Below are 16,473 nucleotides of genomic sequence, written 5' to 3'. Positions count from 1 at the left end.
TCTTCAGGCGTTCGATCATCCTGCCATCTAGTAGCGAATAGCGTAACTATTTGTAATCCCTGTAGAATGTAGGTATCGCTTGTAGATCCGGACTTGGTAAGTGGTTTCGCGCCAGTTCTATGATTTACCGGTAAAATTCGGACAGTGTCATTACGCTTAATTAAGTTGCACTGTTGCATGGCTCTAGCTGTTAGTAGACAGCTAGCATTTTCGTAATGAAAAAGCCACGTTTGATTGCCTTTTACGTTAGTCGATAGGTAGGTATTAGGCCCACATCACCGATTTGATTCGGTGTTTGAAGATGTTTTTTTCTTTTGAAGATGCTGATTTTCTTTGTGTACCTATAATGGTCGTGTGTGGCTAAATCATGTATACCATATCGATTGTCGAGTATCCGTTCTTAGCACTCTATAGTCCATGCGAATCGAGACAGTGTAGATCTGTTATTTATAACAGGTATGGGTTCCACGTAGCGGATGTGTATGACGCTGCCCCAGACGCTGCCTCGGGTCAGGTCAAGGTCGAATGTCCCGCAGCTCGTATCATAGCCGCCTGGTATAGGTAGCCGCCTGCAGTCGTGACTCTGTTTGTGTGCGGGGGACTATAGTGTGCGCCGGGCGGGTTGCGGTGCGTTGAGATAAGTTGCGCCTGAAGGCCTGGCTACACTATGCGTTTTCTGCGTGCGTTTTTTTTTTGCGAGTTTGCGTGTTTTCCTAAATATCGTTCTAGAAAAAAGGTTATTATTAATTTAACTTCTTTAATATTTATATAAAAGTTAATAAAACGTTTATGTTACTTGAAAGTTTAAATGAAAAACATATAACAAAAACGTAATGTCGTTTCTTTCTGGAACCATATTCCGCAAATCACGTAAACTCGCAAAAAAAAAAACGCACGCAGAAAACGCATAGTGTAGCCAGGCCTTAACGAACGGTGTTGAAGTAAACAACAAAGTGGAAGTAGTAGGTTCATAGTACTTTTAGCTGTGTAAAGCAAGGTTATCGGTTAGAAGTCCCTGGTTCATATAGTAAAGTTTCGCGTTTTCCGCAGTTGTGTTTCAAATGTGCGTTGTCGTACCTTTGAAGTTCTTTCGTGTCCATTTGCATCAAACGATAGATGATTTTAAAGCCTTTCCTACCCCATCAATGTTATTCTACGTAAACAGAAATACGGAATAAACTTAACCCGCGCCCCAGTGGCGGTCTCAGCCAGCTTCGCCCTAGTGGGGGGGGGGGGGCATATGTTACCACCCACCTCTAACTCAAAAACTAAGAGGGCTAGAAAGACACCGTAAAAAGCAGTCGATAGCTCTCAATTCGTACGTTTGAAAGTACTTCAGTCATTTTTCATTTTAGAGCAATATTGGGGTCACCAGAGGTCATCAAAGGTCAAAATTTGCCAATGGTCATTATATTTTTCAGAAAACATGCCGTTATCTCAGGAACTATGGTAGCTAGAAAAACGCATGCGAAAGCATTCGATAGCTCTTGAACTCTTCATTTGAAAAGGTCATAATCAAAATTGACCTCAGGTCACGGGTTTAGCCTCCAGAGGGCAAAAACTAAAAAAATAGCTGTTTTACGAAAAGTGTTTTTCGACAATAACTTTCGACAGCAAAAAGCCACGACCTTTTTATTGCCAGAATCGTGTTCCTCTCGCCGAGACGCGTCGAATGAACTACATTTTGACCTTGAAAGGTCAACTTGAAAATTTGACCTCAGGTCAAGGTCATGACCTGACCGGAAAAGGTCATGTTGCATAACAGTCGATGCGTCTCGGCAAGACAAACACAATGAGACCATCCTCAGCGTTCTATCTCTTTCCGATCGCGAGTTATTGGCAAAAATCTGTTTGTAGCCTCAAATGACCTCGGATGACCTTTCTAGAGGCTATCAGCAAAAATGACACCCTGGTCATCACGGGTGGTCCAAATCATTGTGATTCTGAAATATTTGGACTGTTCCTATGCGTACACACGGATCTAGAGGCATTTTCATTTTTCTCCATTGACTTGTAATGGAAAGGTGACGCCACTGACCTGACCTTAGGTCACGGATATAAAAATCCGAGATATGAAAATTGTAGGCGCCCATAAAATCATGCAATCCACCAAGTTTAAAACCTTTCTCACAAACACTGCAGGCTGGACATGATTGCAAACTTTTTTTAGGCTTGGTCAGTTAACTTGACCTGGTGACCCGACCTGACATGACCTGGGGTCAAAAATTTCACACATTGTCCGAAATTGTTGTTCCAAAAGCTACTTCAAGCGGCTCGGCGCTACGCGCCGCGGTTTTTTATTTACACGCAAAAAACGCGACAGGGTGGTAACATATGCCCCCCCCCCCCCCACTGGAGTGAAGTTAAAGAAATTTCAATTTTATAACAATCTCTTCCGTTTCATTTCATCTCCGGCTCGGGCTGTGGCGGTGACGGTGGCTCCAAGCCAGCTGTAAGACGGCAGCGCGGCGGCCTCATCTCCCGGCAACCGACCAGACTGGGTGTAGAATCAGTGGCGACCATCAAAGTCGTCATGACATCTTATCGTCAGACGCCGTCTGATAAGATTACGACTTACGGCCAGCGCAATGTTTTCTCGAACTCCACAGCGATCGGTGGAAGCTGGTACTTCCTGATGAGACTGGCTGCTGTGTCTGTTTGTATGTAAATTGAATTTCCCGATAATAGATTACAGCCACATATTCACTATCCAAATCACTCGTCCCTTCTCGGGTCGTTATTGAAGCATTAGTTAAATTCAACTAATTAATTGATGTCCTATATCAAAGGGTTATCTATGCCAATGCATGTATGCAATTGAACACCGAGGCATTTTGGCCGTTTTAAGATAAATAAGTACTCTCCTGATGCTGTTGTAAATGCTGTTTCGTGTCGTCTTTCCTTCACTCTACCAGCATCGTCGTAAACCATCTTCTCATCATGCCTCCCCCCCCCCCTGGAAGCCAGGGGTCCTTATTCTATAGGGGCCCCTGGCTGACACAGTGGGCCCTTGGCGACGCAAAGGCCCCTGCGGCAGATCCTTTGACACAGCTGAGTAGTTATACTTTGGCCAAGAGAGCCCCAATTTTAGAGCCTTGGGGCCCTATTGAAACCAGGGGGCCAGTTGGATGGGATGGGTCCAACTTGGGTCCAACGGTGTGTAAACAGAATCAATGCGTTCCGACTGTTGATCTGACCCTTATATCGGTTTGAGGGAGCTCGGATCGGATCCACTGTCGATCTGAGGGGCCCCTATCGGTTTGAGGAGGCACTCAAATGCCCTGAACGGGTCCTCAGTTTGTCTGAGAGAGCCCTCCGTCGGCATGACTGGGCCTCTGCAAGTGCAAGGAGGGCTTTTGTCGGTCTTAGTGGCCCTTAGGCGGCTTATATGACCCTCAGACGGCTTACGAGGCTCTCATGCGCTGTAGGGGCCTGTGACGGTCTGAAGAACCTTCATCCGACCTACGGGCCCTTAGACCGCCCTCAAAACCGACTGGCGGCTCTATGAAGCTATTCGTGGGCCTATCTAACAGGGCCCATGGACTGCTTAGTGTTTACCCCTCAGTTCTAATATTTTATTTTATTAAATATTTTTTCTCTATTTATTTGGGCCCCCTCCAAAAAAATATATGGATGCAACCAGAAGGCTTTTTGGATTTTGAGGGGGTTATCTTGGGCCCCTGTGCGTTTGGCCCCCTCCTTGAGGAAATTCTGGCTACGCCCCTGAATATCGGGCAACCAGAAAACTTTTTTTGACCTTCAAACAGCATCCAGTTTGCTTAAGACCAGAAAGGTAGTACCGGACGTCCGGCCGGACCAACATTTTTGCATTTGCTTCTGGGTGGGCAAATCGACGCCACTGGGTGGGCAATTTTGCCCTGGGTGGGCAATTTTGCCCACCCAGTGCGTATGTTAGAGGAGGCCCTGCGCATGACTAGGTACCTATATGGCGTAAATGGGCGGGGCTAAAACGGCCCAAAATTGAGATTGACATAATGCGCTTCCAGGGCCCTGTTTCACCGGTGATAGCAGCACGCTGCTATCACGTTTCGCGAGCTGACGTCATGTCATGACGCCATACTGTTGACGTGATGGGCAGTTCCGGCGCACGATGGCCGCGACCTTGGCCGCGGCATTAAGTGACGTATGAGCCTAAAAAATAAGAATTTATGCAGTCATGATAGTATATTCATTTTTGATATATATTTTTTTAAGATGATATATTTAAAAAAAGCTGGGTTTAAGGAAAATTTGGACGTAAACTTTGAACATTTAGTTGATGACGTAAAACAATATTGCGGCAATCGTGCGCCAGAATTGCCCCTTACGTCAGCAGTATGACGTCATCACATTACGTCAGCTCGCGCAATTTGATAGCAGCGTGCTGCTATCACCGGTGAAACAGGGCCCAGATGCCCCAACGGGTTTACTCAAGTGGCCGAGTGGTTAGCGTGACGTCAGCATGCATTTTAGACTTTTGAAGCTTTTGGGTTCGAGACCGGCTAGCGACCATAGTTGAAGACCTGAAGCAGCAAGGCATGAAGTTAACCGTAGAACTTTGCCTTTTTTGTACGGTTTTCCGATGAAACTTAAAATTGTTTCACCAGAGACTGCTTGTTTCACCTGAATATGGGCATTTTTAGTTTCATTCACTTTAATTTCTGTTTTTACGTTATTTGTTTTTAAATACGTTTATTTTTAAATTAACTTTTAGATGGAAATTGGAGATAACGATTGTTGGAATTAAATTCACTTGGATTTCCGCATTTTGATGCACAAAGCATACACAATTTTGTTTTTTCAAGGGCAAAATTTATTTCGAATTTTATTTTTTGTTAAGAGACAATTTTCATTGATTTTGTTTTACACGCGTTTTATTGTTTAATGGAAAATATTTAGCACAAAAATTGTTTTTTATTTTCAGCTGACTGCATACTGCGCTGAAATTGTGGTTTGGCGCTACCTAGCGGCTGTGAGAGGAAATATATGCCTAGGGAGATTTTCAATGTTTTTTTTTTTAAACAAATAGTCCAAGTCTCAATTGATAGTAATTTACGGCATAGCAGCCGCATGACGTGAGTAGCTAGCAATATAGCCTTGGGGGTAAAAGTATACATTAAGTCTGAGTGACTGTTAAAAGATAAAGTTTTCATATTCTCACATTATTTGACATCCTGAATCCAAAAATGATACTTATATGTCCTGGAAATAAAAGAAAACATAATCAAACCTGACCTAACCTTACCTTTTTACCTACAACCTACCAACCTAACCTAACCTACTACAACCTAAAACCTAAAACCTAAAACCTACAAACCTATAACCAAACCTAACCTAAAACCTAAATTTTTTCCTGTTACATATTTGTATCAACAGCGTCACAATTGTCCACTCGGACCTAATATATACTAATACCGCCTTGAGCACTTTCATCACGATTCAGATTGAGATTGGCAAGCTTAGAAGGAAGGCGTCACCAAATGCAAATTGATGATTTAATATGAATATCTACCAGCTTGGTCATGAGGGCTTAGACTGAATATCTTTTAATACATATTTTAAAAAAGATCATGGGTCATTGTTACGTGATAGTTAGGTAGGTACCTTCAGTTGCTGATGCTAACAGTCGAGGCTGAATGATGCGTTGTTGAATAACCAAGGTCCAAGACATTGTGATTTTTTCATTGCCTCACTAATCTGCATTCACAGATGATGGACTCCCAGAAGTTTTGCCTCAAGTGGGATGGGTTCCAGAGCAGCATCACCTCCATGTTTGACCACCTGCGGCGGGACGGTGAGCTGGTGGATATCACACTCTGCTGCGAGGGACAGCGTGTCAAGGCACACAGGATGATGCTGTCGGCCTGCAGCCCCTACTTTAGGGATCTTCTCAAGGTGAGCTAATAGGAGTTGTTGACAGACAAACTCACAAGTCACATGAGTGCTACTTAAGTCAGACATTGGAACAGTTTGATCCCTCTCTGCTTCAATTTTACTCAGAACTTGTTATGGAAATGAGAAGAGCTGCATTCAACCTGAACCATGTGAACACAATGACTTCCTAACTAAGAATTCTGGGAATTTTCACAATGTTCAATTGACCTTCCTTGCCATATCACCTCAGTCAACTTGGGAACCTATGTGTCAACAAGCCTTTTCCTCATTTTGTGTTTTCAGAACAACTCATGCCAGCAGATGGTCATCTTTCTGAAGGACACCAGTGCCCAGGATCTGTCTGCCATCATTGAGTTCATGTATAAGGGCAGTGTGAACGTGTCACAGACGCAGCTGGGGAGCTTCCTGAAGACGGCGGAGATGCTGCAGATCAGGGGGCTCAGTGGGGAGGATGAGAAGGTAAGACTCACACCTAGACCTCTATGTTTATGGGTTCCTGAAGTCTTATATCATGCAGTGATCTATGGATGAGATAAAAAGGTGTGGAGCATTGGAAGGGAAAAAGCAATAGGTAATCATGCATGTGCAGAAAAATGTGTGAATTTGACATACCAAGATATTATTGCCTGGGTTCGTAGGTGATGTATACAAAGTTGTGTAATGAACTTTAAATTTCCGTCAAGCCACAGTATGTTCTGCCAAACAATATACCTAGCCTTTCAGTTCTACTCAATGTCATCAGCAAAATTATCAAGTCTCCCCCTTCCATTTCAGCCGTCACCGCCGCCACAGTCGGCGCCGCGGCGCGCCCCGCCCGGTCGTCCCCGGTCACCGCCGTCCAAACGAGCCCGGACCACCGCCTCACCGGCCACCACCGACAGTGAACCTCCCCTTCCACCCCCTCCACCTCCCCCGCCGCCGCCACCGCCGCCGGCAGCCGTGGCGGGGGCGGGGGGAGGGAGCCCACCCGAGTGTGGATCTGACCTGTCGGCTCCGTCACCTCTGACCTCGCCCGAGGCCAGGGCAGAGGTCACCGGGGCGGAGAGGGCGGCCGGTGTGGACGGAGTGAAGGTGAGAGAGGGGGGGAGGAATGGTAGAGGGGGAGAGGGTAGTAAGGAGCTCAGGAAATGGATTGGGGAAGAGGGAGTGAAGGGTGGGCGCAAAATGACCTTAGTAGTCGGCGCGCCCTAAAGCCCCAATTAACAAACAAGGGAGTGAAGGCGAGAGTAAGGGTAGGGAAGAGATGGATGGAGACAGAGGGGAGGGAAGATTGAAAGGTACAAAAAAGTAGAGGAAAGAGGAAAGGTCGAGAGCTGGGAGGAGTTAACCGAGGTGTAGTTTTGACGTGTATTTGTTGCAAGATAAGATTCTGGATAGCATAGTGTAGGAAAAACTTATTCAACCCTCTTTTATGTGACCACTGATAAAGTGTCTGACCAAGCCTTCCACCTCTTACCTCTGGAGGTTCAAATCCACCTCTCTGTAATCTGTAACTGACACCAACCATCGACGGGACGACCAAATTGCTCCTGCCTGTGCATACGACCTGGCATTTCTGATGGAGGTGCGTGACCGGCTTAACAACAACACGGCTCGGGAAGTCGCCGAGACTATCCGGCGCAGTCTCCCCGCCCATGTCATCCGCCATCATAATCGGCCACGCCCCCTCAGCCCAGCGGACGGAGCACATGGCCGGCTTGCTCGACAGACTCAGCGCCAGTCTAGCCGGCCGAACGACCCGCCCAAATTACTCATCGGCTCCCTGAATATTCAAAGCCTGAAGCCCAAAATTCAGGAGCTGACGTTTGAGCTCAATCGTCACGACTACGACGTCATGCTTCTGGCTGAGACCTGGCTGCGCTCGACCACCCCGAACCGCCTCCTGGTCATTCCAGGATACACGCTCTGTCGTGTGGACCGCCCAGATGGTAGCGGTTACGGCGGTGTCGCAATTATCACCAAGGCTAAAATCACGTCAACCGCACTCAAGATCCCGGGCAGTGGGAGCTCTGCCAGCAGCCTGGAGTCACTGTGGGCGCTGCTAAAGCTTGAACAGGGCCGGCAGCTGATTATCTGCTCCCTGTATCGGCCACCCCGACACAGTGAGGCTGCTCTGCTTGCCGACTTCACGGACCTCGAGGCCCAACTGCAACGAGTTATAATCGATTACCCCTGTGTTCCGCTTGTCATATGCGGCGACCTCAACTGTGATTTATTGAAAGAGCCTAATTTCCGCGCGCGTCAACACCTAAGCAGCTTCCTATCAAATTACTCATTAGATCAATTAGTGACAACTGCAACATTTTCCTCCGGCTCGCTCCTGGATGTGTGTATTGTTAACTACCGTGAGCTCGTTTGCGACACCCGTGTTAAATATTGTCACTTCAGTCCTCACAAATTTATCGATGTCGTTATGAATGTGCCGAAACTGCGTCAAAAGCCCACTGTTATCTCGTCTCGCTCCTTTAAGCGTTTGGATCACCCTGCACTGCATCATGACTTACTCGATGTTGACTGGGATTATGTATTCTCCGCCGAAACCGTCAGTAATAAGTGGGATGCTTTCTTGTCTTTCTTCGTACCTGTTTTCGATGCCCATGCCCCAATTAAGCGTGTGTCTATCCGTAACCCGACTGCTCCTCCCGTCTCCGACGCCACTCGAGATCTCATGTCCCAACGTCGCGCTGCGCTCCGCCATTTAGGCCGCAACTCGAGCGAGTACAAAAACCTTAACCGCTCTGTCCGGGCGGCTTTGCGTCGCGACCGGCGGGTGGAACTACAGAGGGAAATCGGGGAACGGGGCCCCAACAAAGTTTGGCAATGTATCAGGTCGGTGGTTGCCGGTAAGAAGGATGGTTCTGATGTTCAGCCTGACCTATCTGCCAATGACTTAAATTCTTTCTTTGTATCCGTCGGTCCTCGTGTCGCTGCCGAGATCCGAGCCCAAAACGCACCTACTGATTTGAATGTACGTCTTACCCGTGTTGGTGCATGCAGCTTTCAACTTCGGGAAATCACTCTTGCCGAGCTTGAGCGGACGATTTTCAGCATGCGTAGCTCGGGTGCTTGCGGTACCGACGGTGTCTGCGTTCGCATGCTGAAAGCCGGATTCCGAGCTATTGGTGGTGTCATCCTGCATATTATCAATACCTGCTTAATTCAATCCGATATCCCCGATTCATGGAAACATTCTATAGTTCACCCTCTGTTCAAATCCGGCAATCCTTCAGACCCCGCAAACTTCCGGCCCATTTCCCTGGTTCCTGTAATCATGAAAGTGGTTGAGCGCATTGTCCATCAGCAGCTCTACATCTACCTCTCTCACAATCACCTTCTGGCATCCTCACAGCACGGCTTCCGCCCCCGGCACTCTACTGAAACCGCGTTGTTGTCCGTCACTGAACGCATCCTGGCCGCCACCGACAGGGGGGAGATCTCAATGCTATGCCTTCTCGATCTTAGTAAATGTTTTGACGTGATAGACCACGAGCTTCTGATGCAAAAACTTATGCTGCACGGTATCGAAATTTCCTGGTTCGCCGCCTATCTTCATGGACACACCCAGAGCGTGTCGTTGAAAAATGGGTCCGGAAGTAGAGTGCTGTCTCGGCCTCTTCCTAATACCATGGGTGTCTTCCAGGGCTCTGCGTTAGGGCCGTTACTTTTCACCATCTTCTCTAACAACTTATCGCTGTACGCGGGTGATGCAGTAGTCTTTCAATATGCCGACGACACCCAAGTATTGGTTAGCGGTCCTGCCAGGGACCTTGGAGTTCTCATCTCGCGCATGGAGGTTTCGCTCGCGTCACTAAACGAATGGTTCTGCGCTAACGCCCTGAAGGTCAACGCCAGTAAAACACAGCTCATTGTCTTCGGCAGTCGTCAAAATTTACGCAAATTGCCAGATTTCAGGGTATCGTTCCGTGACGCAGCGTTGCAGCCATGCGCGCAGGTGGGGAACCTGGGCGTCACTTTTGACAGTACTCTATCCTGGGACGCTCACGTCTCCGAACTCAGCCGCCGGTGTACGGGACTATTGATCGGTCTCTCCCATGCGCGCCACAGTCTCCCGGATGGCATCATTAGAACGCTCGTGACAGCACTCGTTATCTCACGCATCCAGTACTGCCTCTCAGTTTATGGCAATGGGTCCCAAAAAAATTTCGATCGTCTCCAAAAAATTTTGAACTTCGCTGCTAGAGTCATTTTCGGTCGCCGTAAATTTGCCCATGTCTCTGACCTGCGAAAAAAGCTCGGGTGGTTGTCCCCGCGTCATATGGCTGATTATCAAACCCTTGTTATCGCCCACAAAGCCATTCAGCGCGGCGAACCCGAGGAATTGGCAACCATGTTCGTTACAAACAGCGCTGTCCGGGAGAGACACTCCAGGCAAGACCACCTCTTTCACCTTCCGCGACCACGGCTGGAAACGGGTAGGCGGCGGTTCGCCTATCGAGCCGCAGCTCTACTCAACAGTCTTCCAACTCAGCTGTCGCAGCTGTCCCCCGCCCCCTTTGCCCGATCTGTTAAAGCCGCGATAGTGGACGGGGCATCAACTGATCGTCGCTGACCAACGGGTTGGTGGGTGGGTGAGTTGTACCTGTGGTACTACGAAAGTGTCTCTGTCCGTGCTCTGACGTGAGTGAATGTGTGAATGCTGTGAATGTTTAGATTAGTAACCGCGGATACGGATTCTGAGCAGTAATCGCCACGCACTTTCAGAATGTGGATCGCTCATGATTGTTCAATACAATACAATACAATAACCACCAGTAAAACGCCTTTTGGGCGAAGAACGAGCGAGCGAGATAGTGAGCCCTGCACGTGTGGAAGGGCGAGAGGGTAATTCCAACGGGCTTGTGCAAAGCACCCTTCTAACCGGTCGCTAGCGGTGTGCCAAATTTGAGCGCAATCGGCCCAGCCGTTCCTGAGATCTGGAAGCGGCATTCTGCACGTGCGCACGTGCAAACGGGGTCCAAACTGACTTTTGCACGGCACCCTACTAGCAGGTCTCCAACCGTGTACCAAATTTGAGCGCAATCGGCCCAGCCGTTCTTGAGATCTGGAAGCGCCCCTGCACGTGCGCACGTGCAGTAGCACCCTAACCGCAACACATGGGAATGCATTGCCTGGTGGGTGCCTACCTGTATGCAAGTTTCAGCGAAATCGCCCCAGTAATTACCGAGTTATTGAAATGGGAACAAATTTGGCACCTCTTCTTTTTGCATTTTGCACGTGCAGTGGGGGTCACTCACATAGATCAAGAGTATCCGACCTTTGGTAGAAGGGATGCAGCTACCCTACAAAAATTACCGCAAGACAATCGCCCTAGCGGCTGCTAAGATATGAGCCTCTCAAAATCACTACTTTTGCAAAACAGCTTGAACACCCTTGACTTTTCACGTGGCACGTGCCCCGACGGTCACTGAGATGTATCAAAAGTAGTCAATTACGGGATAGAAGGGTTGGGGCTACCCAGCAAAAAAGACCGCAGGCCAATCGGTCCAGCGGTTGCTGAGATATAAGCCTCTCAAAAGCGTTACAGGCCGGGACGGGCCGCTCATACTGATATTTTTTTTCGTTATATTGAAAAGACTTCGCTTCGCTCGCAGCCTGCGCTCACTCGCTCGTAACAACCAAACTCTTCTCTCCCTCAGGTGGAAAAGGTGGACCTTAGTGACGAGGACACCTCTCTGGACGCCACTATCGGTTACGTAGCCGACTACGAGACCTCCTCCCGCTCCGGCCCCGCCTCTGGAGGGGGTGCGAGGGAGTCGGTGGATCACCTGGGCTCACTGGCGGCTCTCCAGGACGGCAGGATGGCACGGGATACGGCGGCGGCCGCGGCGGCTGGTGAGGAAGAGGGGGAAGAGGGGAGGGATGAGTGAGGAATTAAGGTGATGAAAGGAGGGGATTAATTGGAAAATGGTTTGCTGAGTGGAATGTAGAGAGGGAGATCACGAAGAAAATAAGGTAAGAGAAGGTCGAAGGGATAAATGTGATGTCATGTGAAATAGCGAAATGCAGGGATGCAAAGAGAAGGGAATACAAGGAACGATTTCTGACATTGCAGATTGAAAATAATTTATAGACGGACAAAGAAAAGACGTATCCGATATCACTGGACAAGTGCGTTATATGAAGAACGGCATCAAGTTTGCTTCCGGAAATGCTGCCTCTAATAATGTAAACGACCCTAGGAGGTCACCACCTGTGTGACCTCTCCTGACCTTTCAACTGACCTCTGGGTGACCGTTAGTAACCTTTTGTGACCTCTATGTCTTTTCATTCGCAGTGATGGCTCTGGCGGCTGGTCCTTCTGCTCAGCGACTCCAGCCCTACTGCCTCAACTCACAGGGTATGACTCCATTTGACACTAAAGGCTGAAACAGACTCTTTCCGCAATCAGCAAATCACATGCGAGAGCCTATTCAAATACATTATAATTCTTCCCGCATCAATCGCATCAGGGAGGTGCGTGCGATTGATGGGAGCGTGCTTCCATGTATTTGAATAGGCTCTCGCATGCGATTTCCTGACTGCGGAAAGAGTCTGTTTCATCTCAGGCATAAAGGCTGAAACAGACTCTTTCCGAAGTCAGGAAATCATATGCGAGAGCCTTTTCAAACGCGGTAAAATCCTGCTCACATCAATCGTATGCGGGGATGTACCGTATTACATGCAACATTATCGGCAGCGAAGGGTTAAACGTTCATATAATTGTATGAAATTACCGGCCCGGTTCTATATCGATACCAATGAGCTTGGGACTGGTGACGTTGCTTGGCTGAAAAGAAGCGGCATTAAAGTACAGACATCTTTATTTCGTTTCACGGAAGGGGGTGCAATTAGTTTTCGGAATGCACTAAACCAAGCCTTGGGCACCTTCGATTTCAACACCCGTAAAGAAACTTGCGAACTTTCAATCGCGTTGGGGTTTCGCTGGTAAAGGACAAAGATGATCATAATATTATTATGGCTATGGCGATGCATGATGAAAATAGGTTGTCAAAATTATCGTACTTTTTGGTAAACCTGTTGTATTTCTTTTGCAGTCTTCATTGGTCATAGATGACGGATTTTAACCATCATATGATAATTACAGTAGACCCGGTTGGCCTTGATAGGTTTAGTATGTATCGACTAATTATTTTATTTTCAAAAAGATGTTTGAAGATCGAAGATCAAAGCTTACCTGATTACATTTTGATGATATATGAAGGATTCGTAACTGCTTTCAAGTTGTCTTTTTTGGCGAGCGCTAATTATTAATCGCGAACGATTTGAAGGAATTGAAAAAAAAAAAACAATCGAAGACACTTTTTCAAGACTTGGAGGTTTTCGACGGGATTACCCCAGTCAGGTAGGTTCAATATAGTCTTCTTTATATGGTACTCGTGCTACTAATGCATGATGCATTTCATTTGGATACTGAACTTGATATTCGATACCGTCATTAAATTCAGCAAATTTTGATAAATGTTTGAGAAACATGAAGTTTTTATTTCGTAGCCAAACTTTCCCCTCTCTTTCGCTTTCTGCGGATTTGATTTGTAGTTTGAGGCTTATTGTTGTAGCGCTAGATTTTTGCTCCATTTTGGTTCAAGCCATACGATACAGCCGTTCTGAGTTGTATCTATTTTCGTCATGCAACGCCATAGTCGTCGAGTGTTCCTTAATCATTCGATGCATTTTTCTTTCATTTATCCTGGTCATACCCAAACTTATTTCGCCTTATTCTCATACACACTTTTCATTGTTTCGTAGTCTGATCTGGTGTTGTTTGTTTTTGCATATCGTTATATTTGATGTGAATTTAAGTTTTAAAAAATTTGGATGAAAATGTTTGAAATATCAGTTGAATAAAATCTTCAGTGCATGGTATGCCTTCCTTTTGTCTCCACTTTTGCGCCTCGTCAGTCCCACAACATCTAACCACCTTCCCTCTTCTCCCCGCCAGGCGCCGTCAAAAAGAAGATCTACCCATGCGACATTTGCGGCAAAGTGTACCACTACCGCGATTCCGTGTACCGACACAAACGCACCCACGAGGGCCTCACCGGCTGTTACGTGTGCGGCAAAGTCCTCAGCTGTCTCGCGACACTCCGAGAACATTTGAGATTCCAACACGGCATGTCGCAGACTGAGGTAGCCGGTGTGGTTTCAGCGGCGTCAGCCAGCTCCGCAGCGGCGGCGGCGGCGCTGGCCATGCCTCCAATGACGTCAGCGGTGCAGTTGGTGACGTCATTGGGGTCGCTGGGTGCCGGGAACTCAGGGCTGGGAAGAGTGAATAATGCGACGGTGACGGCTGCTGCGGCGGTGCCGCTGAAAGCAACGACACAAGCTTCGTCGTCGTCGTCGTCGACTTTGACGATGGCGTTGGATTGGGAAGAAACGGCATCGACGGCAGGAGAGGCTGTTCCCGGGTCTGTGCCGCCTCCCCGGTCAGCCGAGTAGTGCTGCGGTGGTAAGAGATGGACTCTTTGAAGGCTGTTCGTTATGGCGTGCTGTCCCGTATCGGAGATCGTTCTATCGTGGTATGTCACATCTGTTCACTTGTTATGAGAACATGCAGAATTAATTATTATCCTTGATTTATCGGTGCATGCACTTTGCACTGTTGACTATCCCAAGTAGAATCGATCGAATTGTGCGAACGTTCAGAGGAAACATCATCTTATGTTTTCGCCACGTAGTTTTGTTTAGTAAATGTACTTTTTCGATTTTTTTCGTACAAACTCATCGCTATGCTGGGATTTTATCAACTTGTAGATTGTGATCATTCCTTCGTTTTGATAAATATTCTAACCGGAAGCCCTATACTCACAATACAGCATTGAGCTGCGCCTGCTGAAAGAAGCTTTCTACTGTCATTGGGAAATGTCGCGCATGCGCTTGTGTGACTTCCAACTCCCCCTCAATGGGAGTTTTAGGAGTTTATCAGGGGTTTTCTGTGTGTCATCGGAGTTCGGACCCTTCCCTGTTGCCGTCGTAAGGTTCTCAGGGGCTCAGAAAGATGATGTCTTGTAGTGCACTGTGCACAACTGCCTTGTTATAATCGACCGAAAGAGATTCGGCCTTAGCAGTACACGGATATGCTGTATTTTCTATTGATTATACTGGGTGCTTTTTGATGATGATTGCATGCGTGACTTCACTCATGGCACTTAGGTTAACGACTAACGAGTGACGTCATATTGTGCGTGGATATTTTGTCTCCGCCTGACGAGGCAAGAGTTTTCCGAGAAATTGGAATTATTTCTACGAGTGCACTGTTGATTAGTAAATACACTGATCAAGCGAAATATCTAGCTTTTTGCATGCGGTGTGACATGAGGTAAGATGTTATTCGGGATATATTTGTAGCACTTTAAATAGCGTCAATAACGTGTTGTTCGTGCAACCGTTGAACTTTATTAATCGTGCATACCTTGCAGGACAGCTATGACACCCATGTCTGACGTGTTTTTTCCCTCTGTCACCATTCCAGAGAAGCGCTATCAATGCAATGTCTGCGGCCGCTGGTACCAACATCGCGTCTCACTCAGTCACCACGTCAAAAAGCACCAGGGTCTCACCACCTGCCGACTTTGCGGCAAAGTCCTCGGCATCATGGCGCACCTGCGCACTCATCTCGAGACTGTACACGGCCTGTCGCGCGAGGCTGTACGCGAAATGGTTCCTACGCGGCAGTATGCGCCGCAGGCGGGGTACTCGCCAGGAGCGCCGCAGGTGATTGGTGGAGAGGTGATGACACGATCGGGGTCAGGTCAGGAGATGGGTGTGGGGGAGAGAGGGATGAGCGGCGAGGAAAGAGGGGTGGAGGAAGGACAGGGTGACCCCCAAGGAGTGACAGGTCAAAATGATTTTGCATGATTGTCATCCTTTTTGACGCATTCGAGCTTTACTGAACAGCTGTAGGTCATGCGATGTGCGTAGATATTTTGAGACCTGTTTTGACTTAGCTACGTCAACTTATGCATAAGTGAACTTTATCAGTCTTAGGAATCTCACCAGCTGTGGTCGATATGTCTTGGTCTGTAAATGTTCGTTGTGTATTTTAACTTGTTCTGACATATTGTCGGAGTATTTGTGGGATGGGACACCCTAAGAGTCGACGCATGGGTGCCGTGTAGTCAGTAAATTTTTGTCCCTTGGCCTACTTCCATCGGATGTCTCAGAATGGCAACTGACGTATAACCATAGAAAAATGTGTCAATTGTCAAGGTTAATTTTTGTTATTTCGCCTTTTATCGTACTATAGATGTGTTTTTATCACATTTTATCAGCCATGTCAATTTTTAGCGTCGATTTCGGTCGAACTGTCTCGAGCTTGCTAGTGATTTGCACTGTGATCCGTATTCTCTCGCCAATGAATCGCGATGTACAAAGCCCGCGTGATTTTTGCGTTGCGAGCCATGAGTCTCAGTTTATACATTGTGTGTTCCAAGTTCGTACAGTCATCTGTGAATGAAACTTTGATCTTAGTGTTGGTTGACTTTGAGGCAAAAGAGCACAGTGAACGCACGGTTTGTATTTGTGTGTACATACCTACTACGTGATGATGCTTCTCATGAG

The 16,473-nt window shown here is 47.4% G+C and overlaps 1 protein-coding gene across 11 annotated transcripts; it reads left to right on the top strand.

Annotated features, from left to right (window-relative positions):
- Positions 1-532: 532 nt before the first annotated feature.
- Positions 533-16,422, top strand: LOC122393504 (protein bric-a-brac 1-like). 11 transcript variants are annotated; one of them, XM_043389571.1, is made up of 9 exons: positions 572-627; positions 2,451-2,625; positions 4,925-5,075; positions 5,710-5,895; positions 6,178-6,354; positions 6,670-6,966; positions 11,553-11,748; positions 12,191-12,253; positions 15,386-16,422. In XM_043389571.1, exons 4-9 carry the CDS (start codon positions 5,710-5,712, stop codon positions 15,769-15,771), a joined length of 1,305 nt encoding a protein of 434 aa, XP_043245506.1. In that variant the 5' UTR covers positions 572-627; positions 2,451-2,625; positions 4,925-5,075; the 3' UTR covers positions 15,772-16,422. The 11 variants fall into 11 exon arrangements, with proteins under 11 accessions (XP_043245508.1, XP_043245502.1, XP_043245503.1 ...); XM_043389563.1 differs by lacking the exon at positions 15,386-16,422 and adding an exon at positions 13,856-15,202; XM_043389564.1 differs by lacking the exon at positions 15,386-16,422 and adding an exon at positions 13,856-15,202 and having other exon boundaries at positions 611-680.
- Positions 16,423-16,473: the final 51 nt, after the last annotated feature.

Source organism: Amphibalanus amphitrite, unplaced genomic scaffold (genome assembly GCF_019059575.1).
Source record: "Amphibalanus amphitrite isolate SeventyFive unplaced genomic scaffold, NRLGWU_Aamphi_draft 000538F_arrow, whole genome shotgun sequence".
Lineage (NCBI taxonomy): Eukaryota > Metazoa > Arthropoda > Thecostraca > Balanomorpha > Balanidae > Amphibalanus > Amphibalanus amphitrite.
This window is presented reverse-complemented; position numbering and strand designations above follow the sequence as displayed.